This window comes from Galleria mellonella, unplaced genomic scaffold, assembly GCF_026898425.1.
Source record: "Galleria mellonella isolate WM207_F2 unplaced genomic scaffold, CSIRO_AGI_GalMel_v1 utg352, whole genome shotgun sequence".
Taxonomy (NCBI): domain Eukaryota; kingdom Metazoa; phylum Arthropoda; class Insecta; order Lepidoptera; family Pyralidae; genus Galleria; species Galleria mellonella.
Window position 1 is genome coordinate 1,204 of NW_026442084.1, and position 21,589 is coordinate 22,792.

Here is a 21,589-nt window from a genome sequence, read left to right on the forward strand (position 1 = left end):
TGAAAATCAAGAACAACAATAGTCCATCTGTGTGTTTCATCCCCATAGACACACACTACCTAGATCGCGCGCGACGGCTATGGATTCGCGCGATACAACAAGAGGCGTTCGGCGACGAAATCGCAGTATTGAAACAAGGGAAACAGCTGCCGTCACCCAGTCGACTCATACAGCTGTCGGTCGTCATAGACAACGACGACATTCTGCGACTTCGATCGAGAATAGCGGCCGCCGCCGATTTGTCAGCCGAGCAACGAGAGCCCCCATCGTCGACGGAAACCACGCCTGGGTGCGCCTATACATCGCATGGGTGCATCGGAAACTTCACCACGGCGGCTTCGAGATCACCACGAACGAGGTGCGACAACACTTGTGGGTGTTGCGCCTACGACACGCCGTCCGCAGTGAACTGAAGAGGTGTCAGCTGTGCCGCCTACGAAGAGCAAGACCGGCGCAGCCATCAACGGGCAACCATCCACAGAGCAGGCTGGCGCATCATCAACGACCGTTCACGTTCACCGGCCTAGACTACTTCGGGCCTATGACCGTGACAGTGGGCCGCACTCACCAGAAGCGGTACGGAGTGCTCTTCACCTGCCTAACGACGCGCGCTGTCCACCTAGAAATCGCCGGCAGCCTCAGCACGGACTCCGCCATAATGACCCTGCGGCGCTTCATAAGCCGCAGAGGGTGTCCCACGGAATTATGGTCCGACCAAGGCACCAACCTCAAAGGTGCTGACGTCGAACTGAAGAAAGCAGCCGAGGAAGCCATCCAAGAAGAGTCATCAGTCCATTTCATCCGGTGGCGCTACATTCCCCGAGCGCACCCTTCATGGGAGGTGCGTGGGAACGGTTGGTGCGTAGCGTGAAGACCGCACTAGCCACCACGTTGAACGAGCGGGCCCCCAAGGAAGAGGTCCTCCACACTCTGCTGGTCGAGGTCGAGCACACCCTCAATAGTCGACCGCTAACCCACGTGTCAACATCGGCAGACGACGACAGCGCCCTAACCCCCAATCACTTCATATTGGGCGGTCCATCGCGCGTCCCACTGCCAGGCAGCTTCACAGAGAGCGACGCGGCGGGACACAAGGAGTGGCGTGCCAGCCAGAGGCTAGCTGACTGCTTCTGGAACCGGTGGGTGAAGGAGTACCTACCCGAGTTGCAACACCGGCGGGAGCCCCGAGCTACACACGGAGCCATCAAAATGGTCGACCTGGTCCTGATAGCTGATGGGACCTTGCCTCGCAACACGTGGCCGCGAGGCGTGGTGGTGGCGACCTACCCTGGACCAGACGGCGAGATCCGAGCAGTCGACGTGCGGACGAACAAGGGCATCCTACGGCGACCCACTAAGAAGCTGATCATACTGCCCACATCGACATCGAGCGACGCGAACACGAGTTAACTCCAGCTACGAGAGCTGCGGCGGGAGATTATGTTCGCGACATTATTTGTATATATCGTAATTTATAGTTGTTAAGTCCTAGTTAATCGTTTTGTATTCTGTTATTTTATATAGATTTGCATAGATTTAAGATAGTGTAAGTTAAATAAAGTATTTCTTTGTGTGTTGTCATTATTACCTACGAATAGAAATAGAAATTGTAACAATAAATAGAATTAAGAAATTGTAAATTGCAATAAATAAACGCTATAGAGTACCGATCTGAAGAGACACGCGTCTCGTTCTTTCTCGCCCCGTCCCGCTCGCGCAGATTCGCTAACGCGAGTTGGAAACGTTATCATGCGAGCGGGCGGGTATAAAGATAGGCCGCCTCTCGTCGAGCGGCATTCGCTTCCGAGCAGCGACGCACTACACTCTCGAGAAGAAATAGGACAAGAAGAAAAAATACTCTCTTCAGACGGTACCGGAGGCTTCAGAATAGTAATCCCTGTGTTTCACTCCAGCCTGAACCAACGCCCCTACAGTCCACGCTCACCGTGCGGCAGTCCACACCGTTCACCCTTATTACAAAGGCAATACGGTAATTTATATAAGGCATTCCGATTTAATGGGGCTATATATTTTAATAATGAACCATTACAGTTGCAAAAAAAAAAACTGTCTCTATGGTTCCGTGATAATTGATTGATATTTTTTTTAATGGGTGATAATGGAATGGTAACCCCACCCGCGCTATCGGTATACACCGGCGGGGCACCAGTATAGGATGATAGGTGAGGATGAAGCAGGTCAGTTAGCCCATTGTGACGAATTCAATAACAATTGTTCACGATGGTTTCCAGGGGGAACCACGTGGAGGTCAACCTAATACGGCATATTGCTAACAATGGGGCTGTCAAACTCCATTGCTAACAATCCCTTTCTCCCCTGATTGATATATTAGACAGTAGCAGAAAATATGTTCTGTAAAAGTATTTATTAATTTATTTTAATAATTCAGTCCACCTGATTATTCTTCGCCTATCATTCCTTACTGTTACAACATTCGTTTTTACAGTCCCGGCTTCTATTCCATTTTCATTCATTAAAAAACAAGTATTTTTTTATACAACTTAGAATGGCAAACAAGCTGACGGCCCACCTGATGGAAAGTGGTAACCAACGTCTATAGACATGAGCAGTACCATGGACATAACAGAGTATACTGTTTCGCCCATGATATCCCCCATGCGTTGCCATTCCTGAGGAGATGGCTATTAGACCCCATTACAAATAATGCCTCCCCTCTCAGCATGTGAACATTGTAAACACGCACGAGAATATCAAAGTATTTTCAATTTTCCATACTATTATATCGTGACGATAAAACCGTACGATATCCCGCCGTTCTACGGTAAACTATAAAATCTTCGAACCGTTTAACAAATCAACAAACCAAGTATTGGCGATCGATCGATGAAAATAGTGAAAAAAAAAAAAATACCACTTACCAATATAAAATTTGTTTAGGTATATTATTGTTATTCTTATTAATAGAAACGCTTTCATCAGTATCAGTTACGAAATCGGCAAGATCAAAGCTGTTTACATAGCGATCAAAAGAGACTGTGACACGATTTTTACCTTCATTTAGGTAAGCAATGGGAGTATTGTGAAACATCAAAAAATTGTGAATTTTTTACGTGTATTCACAACTTCTCAACTCAGAAGGGGGGGGGGAGAGGTTTCCAACAACTTGGCAATACTCCTGGTATTACAAGCGTTCATAGGCTACGGTAATCGCTTACCATCGGGGGGGAAAGAGATTGTTGATAATGAGATTTAATGCCGTGAATGGCAAACAAGCTGACGGCCCACCTGATGGAAAGTGATAACCGTCGCCTATAGACATGAGAGTACCATGGACATAACAGAGTATACTGTTTCGCCCATGATACTCCCCATGCGTTGCCATTCCTGAGGACCCAGGTGTTATTCCTCTATACCCAGTAAATTCACGCTATATCCCACCCTTCAAACCGAAACATAGCCATGCAAACACAACTGCTTCACTATTGAAACACGAATGGAACAGAGGTACCCAAGCAATCGACTTTTGTACAAAGTCTCCCTCTGGTAATATGTAAACCTAATTTATATAGATATCGCTATATATTATCCATCCTTACTATCTATACAATTAAACGATTTTAACGAATTATTTTCTACAATTAAAAGCTTACAAAAATTAAATTTTCTCTAGAAGAAAAAAAAAAACCACTTAACCGATATAGTACAAACGAAGCATATGAAAATAAAAGTAGATATTTAGACAAAAAAAAACATATTTTGTATAGTGACAAAATCATTTATTTTAATTTAAAAACTATTGGAACGATTATGATAAAATTTGTGTCCATAATAGAATAGTCTGGAGCGTCAGGATGCAAGCGATGTTTCACAAAGGATATATCTGAGAGTACTAGTTCATATAGACACGTCTGTGTATCACGTGCATAGATTTCTCTGAGAAAATTATACACGACCAGATGTTGAGTACGATGGAGCCATTAAAATGGTGGCAATGATTTATTATAGGTCACAGATTATAAATAAAATTAGCGGAATTCCGCTGTCAATGTACTGTGCCGTTGGTATAATTTGACTAATGACCTTCACGGCGCAATGGTAGGCATTAGGGGTGGGTTAAATATCTCCCGTCCGCTTTTTTGCTCTTTATTCAATGCTTTATAAAAAGTGTTACAGTGATCGGATTTAGTTCAAATGTGCGCCGTTTTGTTCGAGAATCTGTTTCCATCTAGACGGCAACTTCATAATACCCCCTTCGTAGAAGCCCCCCCTTCCTTATTTGCGAAGAACTCGGACAGCCACTTTTCACAAGCTTCTTTTCAGTTCAACTTTACACCACCAAGGGCATTCGCCATGGACAGGAATAGGTGGTAATCACTTGGCGCTATGTCCGGGCAAAATGGTGGATGCGATAACATCTCCCATCCAAGCTCCTATAGCTTCTGACGAGTCATCAACGAAGTGTGTGGTTTGGCGTGGTCCTGGTGAAACACTACACCCTTCCTGTTGGCCAGTTCTCGACGCTTCTGGTCGATCGCTTGCTTCAAGCGGTCCAGTTGTTCGGTATAGATGGTAGAATTAAGCGTCTGGCCATATGGGAGCAGCTCATAGTGGATGATTCCCTTCCAATCCCACCAAACACACAGCAAAACCTTATATAACAAGTATGTTAAAAGTCTGTTATCCAATGTAATTTTTCGAATAACTGACTTCTAATATATTTATTATTGGACCAATATATAAATATTTTAATTAAAATATATGGATATTGCTATATATATTATTACCCAACTCTAATGTATAGAATATACGAGTACATCCCTTTTTTTATTTAAACTTTATTAAATAAATAATGTTTATTTATTTATTTTATCTTACAACTTTTTTTGAGTACAATAAAACACTAAAAATAATACCATAGATACATTAAAGTTGTAGAGAACTGGTGCCTGAAATGGGTATTCGAAGAACACGTATCACAAGTCACTAGGAAATTGACCAATAAAATGTGATACAAAAGGTAGACTTAATGCTATAGGCTAGTAAAATAAAGTCGATTGGAGTCTTTTTTTTATACAACTTAAAATGGCAAACAAGCTGACGGTCCACCTGATGGAAAGTGGTAATCGTCGCCTATAGACATGAGCAGTACCATGGGCATAACAAAGTATACTGTTTCGTCCACGATACTCCCTATGCGTTGCGTAAACACAACTGCTTCACGATAGAAACACGAATGGGACAGAGGTACCCAATCAATAGTTTTTTGTACAAAGTCTCCCTTTGGTGAATGTGTTTTTTAAATCACAATATGACGATGAATTTAATTATATTCATAACATTAAATAAAATAATTGCTACAATACATAAGGCAAAACCTAATCTTTTAAGTCGCTTTATATTGGACAGCTTGACAAAGGGCTCGCTCGCTAACCTTTCATTTGACTCGAAGTACAATTTAATTAACTCGGAAACACGTATCTACGGCACATATTAAATGTTTAATTAATTTATACTTTTTAATTTCTCAGTCGCCTACGAACCAAGTGACAAATTCCAAAAAGTTATTTTTGAAGACATCCAACTAATATCAAATCAGGCTTAAACTGCTGAATGGATTCGAATGAAACGTGGTACATGGGTAGGTTATATATTAACAGAATAAATAGGATACATTATATGTGTGTGTTAAGTGTGGACTGAAAGACGATGTAGTAACAAAAATCGAAAAAGGAATGTTGTGTTGGTATGGTCATTTGGAGAGGATGGATGAAAGAAGAATTACAAAAGAGATTTATCGAGCAAGAATGAATGGAGATGTCGGTAGGGGCCGCCCTAGACGGACGTATGTCGACCAAATAGGCGACGTGCTGAAGAAGGGCCAAGTTAAAAGTACCCGTAACCGGCGAGCGTGTATGAAAAGATTGATGAATGTGGAGGAAGCGAAACAGGTTTGTTTGAATCGAAGCATTTGGCGTTCCATTGTTTCTGCCTACCCTGGAATAATCCTTCTGGAAGACAGGCGTGACAGATATGTATGTATGTATTATATATTGATTCACGCAGGCATAGCTGCGAGAAATAACTAGGTCATCATAATGAAGGAAAACTTTAGTGATTAACCCGCTTATTCATATAAAAGTCAATTTTATACACCTATTTTAGCTATTGAACTGTTTTGTCTCTTTCTTTTGTGTTAAATTCTCAGTTTGAATGAAAGTGACTAAACACTGTAATAGTTAAAATAAGGTTTGTACCATGTTTTAGTTTTATGAATAAGGGGATACATGTTTTTATATTTCTGCATTATAATAAAAGAAAACTTTAGAGAACATTTTTTTTTCTAATTTTTCCTTTTTTTATGCTACTTATAATGGCAAACAAGCTTACGGCCCACCGGATGAAAAGTGGTAACCGTCACCTATAGACATGAGCAGTACCATGGACATAACAGAGTATCATATACTGTTTCGCCCATGATACCCCCCATGCGTTGCCATTCCTGAGGACTCAGGTATTATTCCTCTGTACCCCGTAAATTCACTGCCATATTCCACCCTTCAAACCGAAACACAGCCATGCAAACACAACTGCTTCACGGTAGAAACACGAATGAGACATAGGTACCCAAGCAAACGACTCTCTCTCTGTCTGGTATAAGTCTTCCTTATGGTATACGAGTACTTACGTGTAACCTCTTCAGCAGACCGGTGTCGGTGTTAGAGTTAGCCGATTGCTTCGCAGTATTCCAGAACTGCTTTTGAGCGGAGTATCGGTTCATAGGGCATATCTTGAAAAGGCAATCTGGAAACGAAAGCAACCATCAATTACCTGAAGACTGTTGACATTGTTCTTATATTGTAAACAACATAAGGGCCTACCATGAAAAGTTTTCCGAAATTTCGAGATCGAATGAAACAAAAATTGATATTAAAATTACATAATACATACCGTTTCACAAATATTAAAAATGTTAAAATATTGCTCCTTTTGACTTTTACGGTGGGATTGTCATACAAATAAATTAAGCTCTATTTACTGTGCCGACTTCGGTATGAATAAAAATACGAAATTGTGTTCAAATTCGGAAATCCTGAATTTCATTGCATAGTAGACCCCCTGTTGTATTTAATCTCATTGCAATGTATATTTTTTTATAAAATAAAGGTAGTTGCCCATGATGTTTTATTTTTAATTGTTTAATATGTTTAAATTGCATTCTGCTTGTATCTGTAAATTCACTGTCATAATCCCACCCTTCAAGAACTAAAATTGCAGTTCTGCGTAATTTCTTTCCGCAATGCGAAACTCTGTGGCAGTAAAGTGAAACAAATGCATCAAGTTGTGAACTTGCAACTACCTTACTCACTGAGTAAACGTAGCGTCCGTAATATATTAGTCATTTTCAAAATAGAATCTTAAGAATTATTATTAAGTTACAATTTTGTAAAATATACAAAAACTCTTATATTGTAAATATTCTTTGTGTTCTAAAAGTACTATTCACTTACCTCGGAACTTTTTGGGTGGATCAGTCAAGTCGCCTGCCTCCGGGCAGACTACGCACCTGTCATCTACCAGCCTGTGAAACAATTTAAGATTGATTTCCACGAAAAAACAGCTACTTGTATTGTAACAAAATTAATATGGCACTAACACAGAGTAAATCATATTATTTTAAAAAAAGAATTAGTAAAATCGGTTCAGAATTGGCGGCAAAATCACATAAGCTACAAGTAGTATACATATATTGCTTTAATATATTTAATATATAAAAATCTTGTGGCACAGTGTTTGTGACCACACTCCTCCGAAACGGCTCGACCGATTTTTATGAAAATTTTTATGTATATTATTTGGTAGGTACGAGAATAGGTCGTAAGGTATCTTTTATATTACTAGGTGATTAGGGTGTCCCTTTTCCTAATTTATATCGCAGAACAATGTTTGCCGGGTATGTTGTTTTATAAAAAAAACGACTTCTATCGTAAACACACACACATCTATACCCTACGAGATGTTTCTTAAGCACCGTAAATATTGCGTCGCAAATATTGCGTGTATAAATATATAGATTTTAATCTGCAACAAGTATTTTTCTTTTTCCTAAAAGAATTGCTAAAATTTTATCAAAAAATTCAGATGATTTGAAAACTAATTTCTTTTGGAAGATGTTAAAGTCTAGTATATGTCTTTTGGAAGTCGTTTAGAGGAAATACGGGCGTATTGAGAGAAATATCTATGCCTAAGATGACTTGTCACACTTAACAAAGTACAAACGAATCCACTGACAGATCGTTAGAGAGCCCATGAGATAGAAATAGCAAAGTAAGCTATTTCGTTCTTTCTCATGTGAGGTTTGACCGTAGCGATTCTACCGACAGTTTCGTTTGCACATTGTCTAGGTGGGTTGGTCTACTCACAGAGATACAACTCACCCCAAAGTACTGAGGAATCCTGATACAGTGCCCTCTGCATACAGGGAGACAATGTCCCCCAGATGAAGGAAGCTGTCTCCCATGTTGACACCGTTTCCTTACCCCCACCATGCAACAACACCTGTCGGCAAACATAAATCACATATTAGATATTAATATTATAAATGCAAAAGTTTGGGTGAATGGATGGGTTGCTACTATTCATGCAAAAACTACGGAACAGATTTTAATGAAACTCGATATACGGGTAGGTTATGTACTAACTCAGTACATATTGATTCCTGTGGGGTCCCTCTTAAACATTTTCAAACTCTAATTGCGGGAGGGAAGGGATTATTAGTAATGGGGAGCTTAGTCCCCATTGCTATCAATATACCATATCAAGTCGAACTCCACGCGGTTCCCTCTGGAAACCATCGTGACTAATTTATTGTTGAATTCGTCCTCATCATCCTTCACTGGTTACCCGCCAGTGTATATCGATAGCGCAGGCGGGGTTGTCCATCCGCCTGTCAAGAGTAGCAACTACTGGCAAAACCTTAGAAGTAATGGGTTCTAATAGCCCATTGCTAACTATACACCCTATCAGGTCGACCTCCACGCGGTTCCTCCTAGAAACCATTGTGGTTAATCCTTCATGAATTCTTCACGATGGGTTAACTGACATGCCTTTATCTTCACCTATCATCTATTACTGGTGCCCCGCCAGCGTATACCGATCGCGCAGGCGGGGTTACCATTCCATTTCGACTAATAAAATAATCATTAATCCTATAAACTGGCTTAGTCGTAATGTTAATAATTGGAACTATATTTCATTCAATATTCCGAGATATGTATAACGAGCGGGACAGAAGGCGATAAGCGTGTTGATAAACAATATGTGGGTGAAGGCACACTTCATTACTGATTCCCGGTATTTATAATCAATACATATAATAAAATCGTAACTGACCGCTGTCTGTACATGGAAGACATATAAGAAAATGATTAGGGGCTTTACTAAATAAAATAATATGATTTAAAAAAAATGTGAATTGATGATTTTTTGAATTTTTGTCGGTGTCTCTGTATATTTATGCACGCTGATCTTAGAAACGGCTTAACCGATTTGGATGCCGTTTTCACTAATGCGTTGCGGTTTGTTCCACTTAATAGTTAGTGTTTGTTTTATTTCAATCGGTTCATAAATAAAAAAGTTATATCAAGCTAAATAATCATATATAAAAATGCTATAATATAACCGATCAGTTCAATCGGCTGAAACATTAAGAAGGTAAGTTATATATCATATTTTAATACATAGGATATTTTATATACCGATTCACGTGGGTAGCGCCACGGGAAACAACTAGTTATTATAAATAATAAAGAATGATATATTCACGACTATGATAGCAGACGGGACAATCAAATCTCTTAGGCAAGGGTACAAATGAATTCGGCCAGCGCATGACAAAGAATAAGAGTGCATATTGCCATCTCGTTCTATCTCCATAGACTTGCAGGCATTAACGTTAGTATTAATAGATCCGTTTGTACTTTGTGTAGAAGGAAAAAAAGAGGGAGAACAATTTTTTGTTGTTGTTTTAACACAGATTATTTTATGACAAATTAATTTTATCTGGCAACAAGCAGTTTTGTTCATGATTAATGATTGTTCGAAACGTTACAAAATTGATATGGGTCCAACAAGAAAATAAACCCTATGGACTGCAAAAATAATTGTGAAAATCGATGTCAGATGTAATCAATCAGGGGGTCTACCATAAAATGAAATTCCAAGTTTTCGAACTCAATTTCGTGTTTTCGTTCATACCTAAATCAGCTCAGTAAATGGAGCTTAATATTTCTTTTGTCATAAATGCTACTATGAAAGTCTAAAGGAACGATATTTTAATATTTTTAAAAAGTATGTATAAGATAGATAGATATATAATTTATTTGCATTACAACACACAAATAAAAACAGACAGACATACACAAAAAAATGAGATTAAAAAAAAAAAAAACCATAAAAATGTGTCATAGTAACAAACAAAATGGTCACAACTCAGTTTATTGCTTTGCCCTTTTTTTTACAACACAGGGGGCAAACGAGTATGCGGCTCACCTGATGGTAAGTGACTACCGCCGCCCATGATCACCCACAACACCAGCGGCGTTGTTGCCTTCATTTGTATTCTTATAATACCCACCTTTATATATGTAACAGTTCATCGTTCACTTCAGACATGTTCAGTACAGTTCAACCAACTTCATCAGCAACTTCAACATATCGCACACGAAGTAGAACAGGTGCAGCACAAGTTTATACCACACACGCCTCACGTCAATGAGGTAGTAACTCAAAACTAGAACCACGAGTAACGCGGCAGTGTAACATATCTTGCGATTTTCACTTATAACCATCTGAAGCTTTCCCGAGGCCGTTTGTGGAGGAATTAGATTATTGTTTTGCGATTTTGTATCTTGCACATGTTGATCCTAGGATTTCATTTTGCGTGTACTATTATATTTTTTTATACTATTTATATATGAGAACTTTTTTTTTTTGATGGATGAAAATGGTATGGTAACCCCGCCTGCGCTAACGGAATACGCTGGCGGAGCACCAGTGAAAGGTGATAGATGAGAATGAAAACAGGCCAGTTAGCCCGTCATGATGAATTCATCAGGAATTAACCATGACAGTTTCCAGGGAGAACCGCGAGGAGGTCGACCTGGTCGGGTATATTGCTAGCAATGGGATTCTCAGTCTCCATTACTAACAATCCCTTTCCCCCCCTATGAGAACGGTTAATTATTATGAAATGTTAAATTTAATAGTATGTAATGTAAGATAATATTGTTTAGGGCATTATAAGCAGGATTTAACTGTTACTGATAAAAATATCGCACTATTATAATAAAACAGTAACTAGATGATGCACAGACATGGAATATATTAAAAAAAATATCATAGGATCAATAGATAGATAGATAGTCAAAACAAAATTATTAGAAATTTTATCAAGCCCGTCAATCTTTAGATTTCGTCATAGTCGTAGAATACTGACGGATCTGACGAATATTACATATATAGATTCGTCAGTATTCCACGACTATGACGATATATTATATATAGATCCGTCAGTATTCTACGACTATGACGATTTATCTCGGCATCACGCAAAAACTACTACACCAAATTTGATACTGTTTTCACAATTGTATTCTAACTTAAAATCTGGTATACGTTTTAAATATTTCGACACGTTATCTACAAGTAGCATAGTGTAATCATTTCTTGATATTAGAAATAGCCCAAGAATTGGAATTTTCAAATCTCGTTTAAAAAATTATTACCTCTTACAATGCTGATGTACGTATTTATTATATTTGTGTATTATATATAATATATATCTGATGATATATATCTATATATATACTGATTAATATTTTACATAGTATTTAAATGTACTTTAAATTCAAAGATAGATATACCCACAAAACTGGCAAAAGCTTCTACTAAATTAGTATTTCTCTCAGGATCTTCGCAAAATTGAAATGTCAAAGAGCAAAATTTTGAATACATGTCACGTCTAAACTTTTACCTAAATGAACATAACAAGTATTCAGTAATAAGCCAATTTGGAAATAAGACATACTTATGAACCACATAATTTTTTATGTGTCTAGAAATAAATAAGTACCATAGATCACAGAATACATTAAGTGTCCATGGTACCCCTCATGTATTGCCATGTCTGAGGATCAAAGTGTTATGCCCCTATACCCTTTAATTTCACCAGCATACTTTAAAACCGAAACAGAGAGAGAAACACGAGAGAGAGTAATGCCCAAGTAAACGACTTTTGTACAAAATCTCAGTCTAGTGAAATGAATAGAATATACTATGAATAAATATTATAAATAAATAAATATTGGGAGATTATGTGTAATTAACTATAAATTAAAACATGCGAAACTTTGTTTCGTTCCGGACAAGTTCTTTACTTCACAAACTGGAGCTCATCAAATATAGTATGATCGATTGTTAAATGACGTTTAATCTACACTAACTATGATAAATGATAAGAGACACAATATAGGTCACTCATTGAAGAGTTATGCCCAACTCATCTATTGACGCGCAACGCACACCTACTCGTCTGGAAATTTGAAATCTTGCATACATGCTCCGTGGAATATAAATGACGAAAAAGAAAAACTGTTTTTTAGAATTGACGCACGGACAAATATATAGAAATTTTCGACATAATTTTTTTAAAACCATATCTTAACAGCTTCTCGTCTAATGCTTCATTTACTAAAATAGCTGATTTCCCAATCAAGTTCGTTCGATCATATTTTTTTTAATGTGACAAAATTTGCTATCAAGGAATCTTTTAAATTTCGCTCGCACTATCCTGACACGGTATTCACTGACCGGAAACACTAAGGGTGTAGTGAGCTAATAACTTGGCACACTGATTTTAATCAAGCCGGCAGAAAACCGGCCATTGTTCAATAAATATTATCTTAGACTAACTTTTTTCCACGGGGCTTGTAGCAGATAAGCTAATCAATATATTGTGTGAAGGCTAATCAACCATAGAAGGGGGACTATGGACTATATATAGGGAAAGCTTTGGGCCGTGTTGATTTTCTTTTTGCAAGTCAACTGACCTGGATCGCGGAGTGCCTCAGCGTGAAATGGGGATTCAGTTTACTTAGAATGAAAATATTTTTGCAGCAACAATGTTACTTGTAGTTGGAAAACTAACAAAGATACTATCACGGATTACTCCGCATAATTATTCTCGTACCATGGTCCTCCTCAAACTTTAAACTTTTTAGAACTATGATGTGTCTTATGTTAGGCATGGTACTGGTTTTATAGTCATTGTTTACAGAAAAATAACAACTAATTCGTTGCTGATAGGTATCATATCCAAACTGCACAGCTTCATAAATACCATGCTTCGAACAGAATGACAATTATTGTATGATAATAATTTAAAACAAATTCCAGTACACTGAACATGCAACGTAGTGGGGGGCAGATATATCGGCTCTGCCCCAGGTAACGTTTTACTGAGCAGGAATGTACCCCAGACAGTGCTACTCTGAGGATGTATAAAATAATTTTTTTTCATTCGTAATAACCAGCTACTTCAATACTGACAAAATATATGACCAACACGGTATAAAAGAATTATTAAAATGTACAGACTTGGTGAAAACATGCCTTAACATATATACAGAAAATGAATAGAGAATTGAAAGAATTAGGACTCACATAAAAGATTAAAACTATATGGACTGTATTAAATATGGTGAAATATCAATGTCTTTATGATTGAGATTGACTGGAGAATGACATAAAGAATAATTTATATTATAATTATGTATATTAAATATAAATAAAAATTCATATTATAATCAATAATTCATGATCTAGAAATGTATAGCTACCTATCCTCTACATACATACACTCTGATTTACTATTCGCCTACCCTTAGACATATTAACACACTTGATTTACCAATATTAATACGTAATAGGTTTTTTTTTCTTATATTTTAAATACACTATTGAGTCTTAACGCAACGCGATTACAAGTACCTAAAATTAAGTATGTTTTTTATTACTTTTGCTAACGCGTCACCCTTTAACATAAACATCGAAAAATTTAAAATTTTTCACAAGAAATATAATAACAATGGGAACAGAAACTAAATACGGCGCAAGCAAAACCAGAAACAAATGGGAAAAGCTTCTTGATAGTTTTTCAAATCATTATCGCATTTTGAAAATGACGGAATGCACTCGTGCTTATAGCTGTCCGCTATTAAATCTGTCACTGTATTAGATTGGCTGGATCAGATCTCTTTCATAGAGCCCATCCTTGTTCACAGCTGCCTTCTCTTTGTAATTTTTAGAGGAATTAATATAAAAAAATATATATAAATGCTTAATGGAAATTATTTTTTTTTTACACACACTTTCCACATTTCATCAGACGGGATCACGGTAACGACTGAGATAGATACTCGGGGCTCTCGTGTGATTTATTTGTCAGCTGCAACATGATTTAACGCTGGTGGAGAACCTGGTCTTTGTACTATGTTTATTTTCTTGTGCGTGGATTAATTGCCTACAACATATGGCAATAGTGGAGTGGTAATTCTATTTGTATTTCAGGACGTTACGGGGAAAAGATAATTTAAGAAGGAATCTTAAGAAGCTGACAATTGTAGTTGGTCTTGCCTGCTGAGTTTTTTTTTCTATGAACTTATTAAGGTAAGCATAGATGCAGATATCAACAGATCGTCATAGTCGTAGAATACCGACGGATCTGACAAATATTACATATAAAGATCCATCAGTATTCTACGACTATGACGACATGGTAAGTCCATAAGATAGAATGAAATAGCAACAGCCGGTCTCATTCCAACTCACGGACTCGCTAGCGATGTCGATTCCGTCGACGAATTCGCTTGCCACTTATTTCAGTCTTTTTTCGAAGTAAGAAAACATATATAAATATTACATATTTAACATTTATGTATAAATTTATATATTGTATATAGTTAATAACTTTATTTCCCTAATATGTTACTTTCGTAATTATACAATATTACCATAATTACTTGTGCAACAATTAGTCCATTACCTTAAGGTTGTCTTGAAAAGATTGCTCTCAGCAATAAGACCGCCTCACTGTACTTATACAACTGTATCGTTACATTTATTGTTTTGCTTATTCCCTATATTGTATAATGCAAATAAAGTATAGATAGATAGATACTCTTCATTGTTTCTTCCAAAAGATTACAACAGTAAACTTATTATAAATATAAACAATTACAAGAAATAATACTCATTCATTTGTTCATAATATTACTTTCTTATGTATGAATTAATTATAATGTCTCATCTAAACTCATATTCAGATTAGGTACAAAATTCAGATAAAAAATGGAAATACTAAAACCCTTTTAAAATTTTGTAGGACATTAGTCTGGGAGACAGAAGGATCTAACAACAAGTAAATATTGTTCGGCGAAAAGTGTATTCAATCGTGAAAACACACAGACCGATGAACGAGACTTTTTGTAAATATCTAACACTAGCGATCCGTCATGGCTTCGCACAGATTGATAGAAATAAAAATAAATTAGTATTTTATATTAGCATTTTTTTTTATACCTGGGTTAGATTATTGTAATTTTCGAAGGGTTCTCTATTTTTTTATAAAATAGTATATTGCCTATTTTATTCACTGATAATGTGACTATCTATAGGTGAAAGAATTTTGAAAATCGGTTCAATAATTTTTGATTTCATTACAAACGAATATAAAAATAAAAAAAAAAAACAAATCTTTCCTCTTTATAATAATAAGTGTAGATAAGAAATATTTGAATTTAGAACTTAGAGAGTCACAAAAAACAAGTTTTTGTAAAAAATATTTTTTAAATCTTTTTTTTTAATTACAGAAAGTATGTTACATTAGCATTCAGAAACCACGCAGGTTTATAATAATCCTAAATACATTAAAACTATTTAACTTATTAAAAAAAGAATAAAAAAAAAGCTATTTTTTGTTCAGCGAAAAAATCTTTGTTTTATAATAATTCTAAATGATAAATAGTTTACAATCGACGATTTAATCGCCTACTTCTAATTTAGAACTTCTTTCCACAGGATGTACCTTAAAAATAGATATACTGATATATCCAATCGACTTCATGCGCCGTCGACTTCTCAAGAAGATAGTCCAGTACGTTGCCAGCGCCTTTAGAGAGCCCTCCATGTTGTATGTAAGTTTAGGCTATTGTTTCCTTTCTACAGTTAGTGTAAGTAGGTATCTATGTTTTTTTAATGGATAATAATAGATTGGTAACCCCGTCTGTGCTATCAGTATATGCTGGCGGGACACTAGTGATGATAGGTGAAGGTGTAAGCAGGTCAATTGACCCATTGTGACGAATTCAACAAAAATTAACCACGATGGTTTCCAGGGGGAACGGCGCACAGTGGGGAGGTCGTATTAATAAAGATGTACATGATTTTTTTTTTCTGATTCTTAAATATATAGCATATTGCTAGTAGGAATGGGGCTACTCAGATCGTAGTATCTGCGTAAAAAACAAAAACTCTTATAAAGATCCTTTCTCACCTTTACTTCATCAAAAAGTTCTAAATATTTTTTATTGGAAGGTTTTCTTAAACTTGTTATGATATATAAACGTGTAGAATATCTTCGTTAGTGGCTAAAAAGTTGCATGATGAAGCTTTAACTGTTTATAGTTTTGTTTGACTCTTGCATTTTCTAATCACGTATCACACTTTCACAAAATCAACACCTTGTGATTTTGGCGGTCAAGATTCTGTAACTTCACGAATCAACTTGTATAATGGAAACAATAAGCAATTTTTGTTATTTTTTCATACTGTGCCTTGTTCAGATCAATTCTACATAAGATCTTCATCTTTTGAATATGCTGTTATAAGTGTAAAATATCAACGATGAATGCTTCATCTAAACCTTAAACCCTGTACATATGAGTTCAGTATGAAATCAAGTCCACAGGTATCAAGCAGTCCCTTGTTTTTCCGTTTCTTTGTACTCTCTGAAATCATCGTATCTTTTAGAAGGTCTTCCTCTTTTCTCTGTCGAAGTAGAAAGTTCAGGTTCGCATGTAGTTTTTTCTAGATTTACAGTAAAAATGACATTAAACCAATTGCTATTTTGGTTTAAAAACTGTTTTTTCTTTCGACCACATTTCGTATAGCGTTGACGAAACTGAGTTATGAAGGACTTCTAAATACTTGCGATAATTTTTGCTATATTCGCATCTGAAGATTCGGTAATATTATTTCGTACATAGTTTGAGATAGAATCAATATAATTTGTATCACTTTCAACAATAAGAGACTTAAGTCACGTCCGGTACACGAGATTTCACTCATTTCGGAGAGATAAGTAATTAACAATTGTTCAGAAATGACAAATGCTTATAAAGAACTGTAATATTTCATATGTAAATGTATTATTTTATACTTAATAATGATCATAGACGTGTGCAAAATTACTTGATTTAAAAAATTCACCATTATGCGGTTATGCGGTAAAGAATAGGTCTGTATGGAAATGGGAACTAAATACTGTGTGATATATTTGATAAAAGTAACGCAAAAAATAAAATATAAAATAATAATTGAGACAAAAGTATCTTTTTGAGTGTCCAGACAGAGAATCTCAAATAAAGAAAAAAATCTTAATATACGTACTTAGAAAAAAACTTTCTCACCATGATATTATACTAGATTTAAATATATTACGCAGTAAAACTGCAAAAAAAAATCTTTTGCCCTCAAATTACATTATATTTCCTAATAAATTAAACCAAAATCAGAACTTCGGCAAACTTCGGCAACTGTCAAATCTCCAACTGAATGTTTGAGAAAAGAAAATAATACATATAACGATATATGGATCTTTGGTTAAGTAATATTGTACTAAACTAAATATATTTTTATTTTATAGTAAAGTACACATTCTAAGCATTCTAAAATGGTATCACACTATATGACTTCTATTGTTTTGATACTATAAAATTATACCAAACGAAATTTAAGTTACATAATTATTTTTGTATTTTTTTCATTCCTTGACTTTAGATGCTCTGTTCTATGAAGTATGAATAGTGACAGATTTGAATCATACTTATAATGATAGAGTAACTCTTTAGCTACAATTTGAGGTATTATACATGCATATCCACAGAGTTTTGTAAAAAGTATTTATGAGATGGCTTTCTTAGGCGAGTTCCCACTGTGCGGCGTGGAGGTCGACCTGATTCGGCATATTGCTAGCAATGGGGCTCTCAGATCCTATTACTAACAATCCCTTTCCACCTACATATCTATGTTAAGATTATACAGTAAAAAGTTCCAATTTTTTTGTTTCTTGACTTAACACAAAAAAATACTGACTCGTTTTTAAATTTTTTGTTGTTTTTTAATATCCATATTTCTTTTTTTTTTTGTAAGTTTTATAAATACCTATTATTTTGGCCGCAAATGCTTACAGTTCGAGCTCAGCGGACTGAGGCGCGCAGTCAGTTAGGGCTCGCGTCACAGCCGCTCATGACTAAGGATCTCGGATAGTCCCGAAACTAGTGGAGCGTTCTCGACTAAAATATACACAAGTTTAACAACATTTTTTTTATGAAAATGTTCACTTTCACTGGTAGAACACTCCACTCACCCAGTAATAATATACTAGCTGTTTACTGTGGCTTCGCGCGAAATCCAATATCTGCTGTGACCGTGACATTTTTGGACAATTCTTTCTTATTGTCATGTCCTGTATTATAAAACAATCAACATTCAAAATGTATTATTATTTAATTCACAAGACAGACTGATTTGTTCGTGATTTTACCCATACGTCGTAAGAATCTGAATAAATTATAAAGACCCCATTACAGGGATTGATCTTACTTGTAAAAACAGCGAAGTCAGAGTAGCATCCATTTTCCACCTCATTCCTTTCCGGTGTGTAGATAAAGTAGAATTCCCCGTAGGCATTATCCCTTTTGGAACCGACTTCAATTAACAAAATTAGTACTTATTGGATCACCATAAGAGACTACAAAAGTCGTTTGCTTGGACACCTCTGTCACATTCGTGTTTCAACCGTAAAGCAGTTGTGTTTGCATGGCTGTGTTTCGATTTGGAGGATGGGATATGGCGTGAATTTACAGTGTACAGAGGAATAACACCTGAGTACTCAAGAATGGCAACGCATGGGGGGTATCATGGACGAAACAGTATACTCTGTTATGTCCGTGGGACTGTTCATGTCTATAGGCGACGGTTACCACTTTCCATTAGATGGGCCGTCAGCTTGTTTGCCATTCTAGGTAGTACAAAAAAAATCAGCAGTGGACAGCTAACGGCTGATATGATGATGATAATGATGATGGAACATCATAAATGTTTTTGATGTCTAATAATTCAAATATATTTTATTTTAGACAATAACATACATTTCATTAGTAAAATAATTAGGTACTCATTATTACTAAGAAATATAAGCAAGCTCAAGTGGCAATTGGCTAGTCACATAGCTCGACGAACCGACAACTAATCGGAAAGAAAGGTTCTTGAGTGGCGACCCCGTACGGACAAACGCAGTGAAAGACGATGATGGAGTAACGAGCTCAAATGCTATATTGCCTGCTATATTTCCTCTATTGAATAATGCACCGCCTATTTATTTCTCGGTTTACTCTATGGTTGACTGTCAGAGAACATCGTCCGGTATTAAGTCTACCAAATGTACATAGAATTTTACTGTGCAATAAAGTTTAAATAAATAAAAATAATATATAAATAAAGAATATAATATTAAATCAATAGAGAATAAATAAATGAATTGGATGAAAACCAGTTTCATTATTTATTTATTTATTCATTAGTACAAATATATATGGCGGACTTAATGTTAAAAGCATTCTCTCCCAGTCAACCATAGGGAAGTGTCAGAATACTCGAATGCGGTACTACTAATTTTTGATATACATACATACTAAAATTACATATATAAACGAATAAATATATATGAATAACAAATATACTTACACATATATGATATATACTATATTATGCACGAAATTGAGAATAATATAAAGCACTTATTGCTCGGATAAAGATAAAAAGTGAGCGTGAACGCTTTTTTTGAAAGACGGTTTAGTCTTTTTTTTTCACAGTTCCTAAATAAACTTTTTATGGCAAAAAGTTTACAGAATTGTCAATAACAACATTAAAAATAGCAATTTCGGAAGGGTTAAATGCGAGAGAATGGGTTGGCGATCAATAAAATAGCTTTTGTAACATCCAAGGCCAATAGTTTAATTGTGACTAGGACTTGTAGTCCTTACTAAAATATTAAACTAGCTACCCGCTCCGGCTTCGTATGGCCGTACTAATGAAGAAAATGTGGTCAAATCTTACCTCCACAATACATAATATAGAACTGAACAACTGAACATTAATCTGTGAATACTTTTAAATACTTCCATATTGTTTTGTCTCTCTCATTTTTAATCGACTTCAAAAAAGACGGAGTTTCTATTTTTCATTGTATATATATTATAAATGTATTGCACTTTCAAACAATTTCTATTATACAAACCTTGTACAGAAAATTACAAAAACAACAAAAAAAGAAGAAAAAAAAAAACAATTAGTTAAATAGGTTCAGTTGTTCTAAAGTGGTGCGCTTACATACATTCGACAATTGACTTTGGAGGTAGGAAGGGATTGTTAGTAATGCGGACTACCAGTTCCATTGCTAGCCTATACCTTATCAGTTCGACCTCCACGTGTTCCCCCCCCTGGAATCCATCGTGTTAAATTCCAAGTGTATTCATCACGATGAGCTAATTGACCTGCCTGTTTATATCTATCAATTTTCACTGGTGCCCTGTCAGCGTATACCGCTAACATAGGCGGCGTAGATAATAGAATGGTCAGTATAGATAATTGAATGGTCATTCAATTATTATCATTACATTTTGGGGAGGAAAGGTACTTTTTTTTTGTTGGGTTAAAATGGTATGGTAACCCCATCTGCGCTAACGGGATATGCTGGCAGAGCACCAGTGAAGGGTGATAGATGAAAATGAAAACAGGCCAGTTAGCCCATCATGATGAATTCATCAGGAATTAACCATGATAGTTTCCAGGAGATACCGCGAGGAGGTCGACCTGGTTGGGTATATTGCTAGCAATGGAACTCTCAGTCTTCATTACTAACACTCCTTTTCCCCCCATAAAGGTACTGTTAGTAATCGGGTCTAACATGATCATTACCAGCAATATACCGTACCAGGTCGACTAAAATACAGACCCTCACTTTCGGCGGTGGTTAAAAAGTTATTACAGCAGTAGAGTTACATAACAACTAAAGCAAGTGCATCTATATTTTGCTCCGTTACTCGTAAATGAATAAAAATATTTACTAAAACTGTAAGCTGAAGTGAAAAGTTTACAAATTCCTTGAAACGTTTACTACTACAATTAGGTTATTTCCAGAGATGTTGTATGAATGTTCTGAACTAAAGTAACTAGTTCTAAAGTACTTTTTTTTTTAATGGAATGAGAA

General features: G+C 36.2%; 1 protein-coding gene across 3 annotated transcripts in view; it reads right to left on the reverse strand.

Annotated features, from left to right (window-relative positions):
* Nucleotides 1-6,457: 6,457 nt before the first annotated feature.
* Nucleotides 6,458-21,589, reverse strand: part of LOC128201145 (inositol 1,4,5-trisphosphate receptor-like) — a 30,076-nt gene continuing 14,944 nt past the window's right edge. Inside the window, exons 1-4 of one of the 3 annotated variants that reach the window (XM_052897109.1) lie at nt 10,616-10,961; nt 8,418-8,538; nt 7,491-7,561; nt 6,458-6,783 (exon numbers count right to left, since the gene is read on the reverse strand). In XM_052897109.1, coding sequence (XP_052753069.1) covers nt 6,647-6,783; nt 7,491-7,561; nt 8,418-8,500 — 291 coding nt within the window. In that variant the 5' untranslated portion in view covers nt 8,501-8,538; nt 10,616-10,961 and the 3' untranslated portion in view covers nt 6,458-6,646. Of the gene's footprint in view, nt 6,784-7,490; nt 7,562-8,417; nt 8,539-10,615; nt 10,962-21,589 lie in introns of those variants that run through there. The other 2 variants (XR_008253093.1, XM_052897108.1) reach the window with 2 other exon arrangements.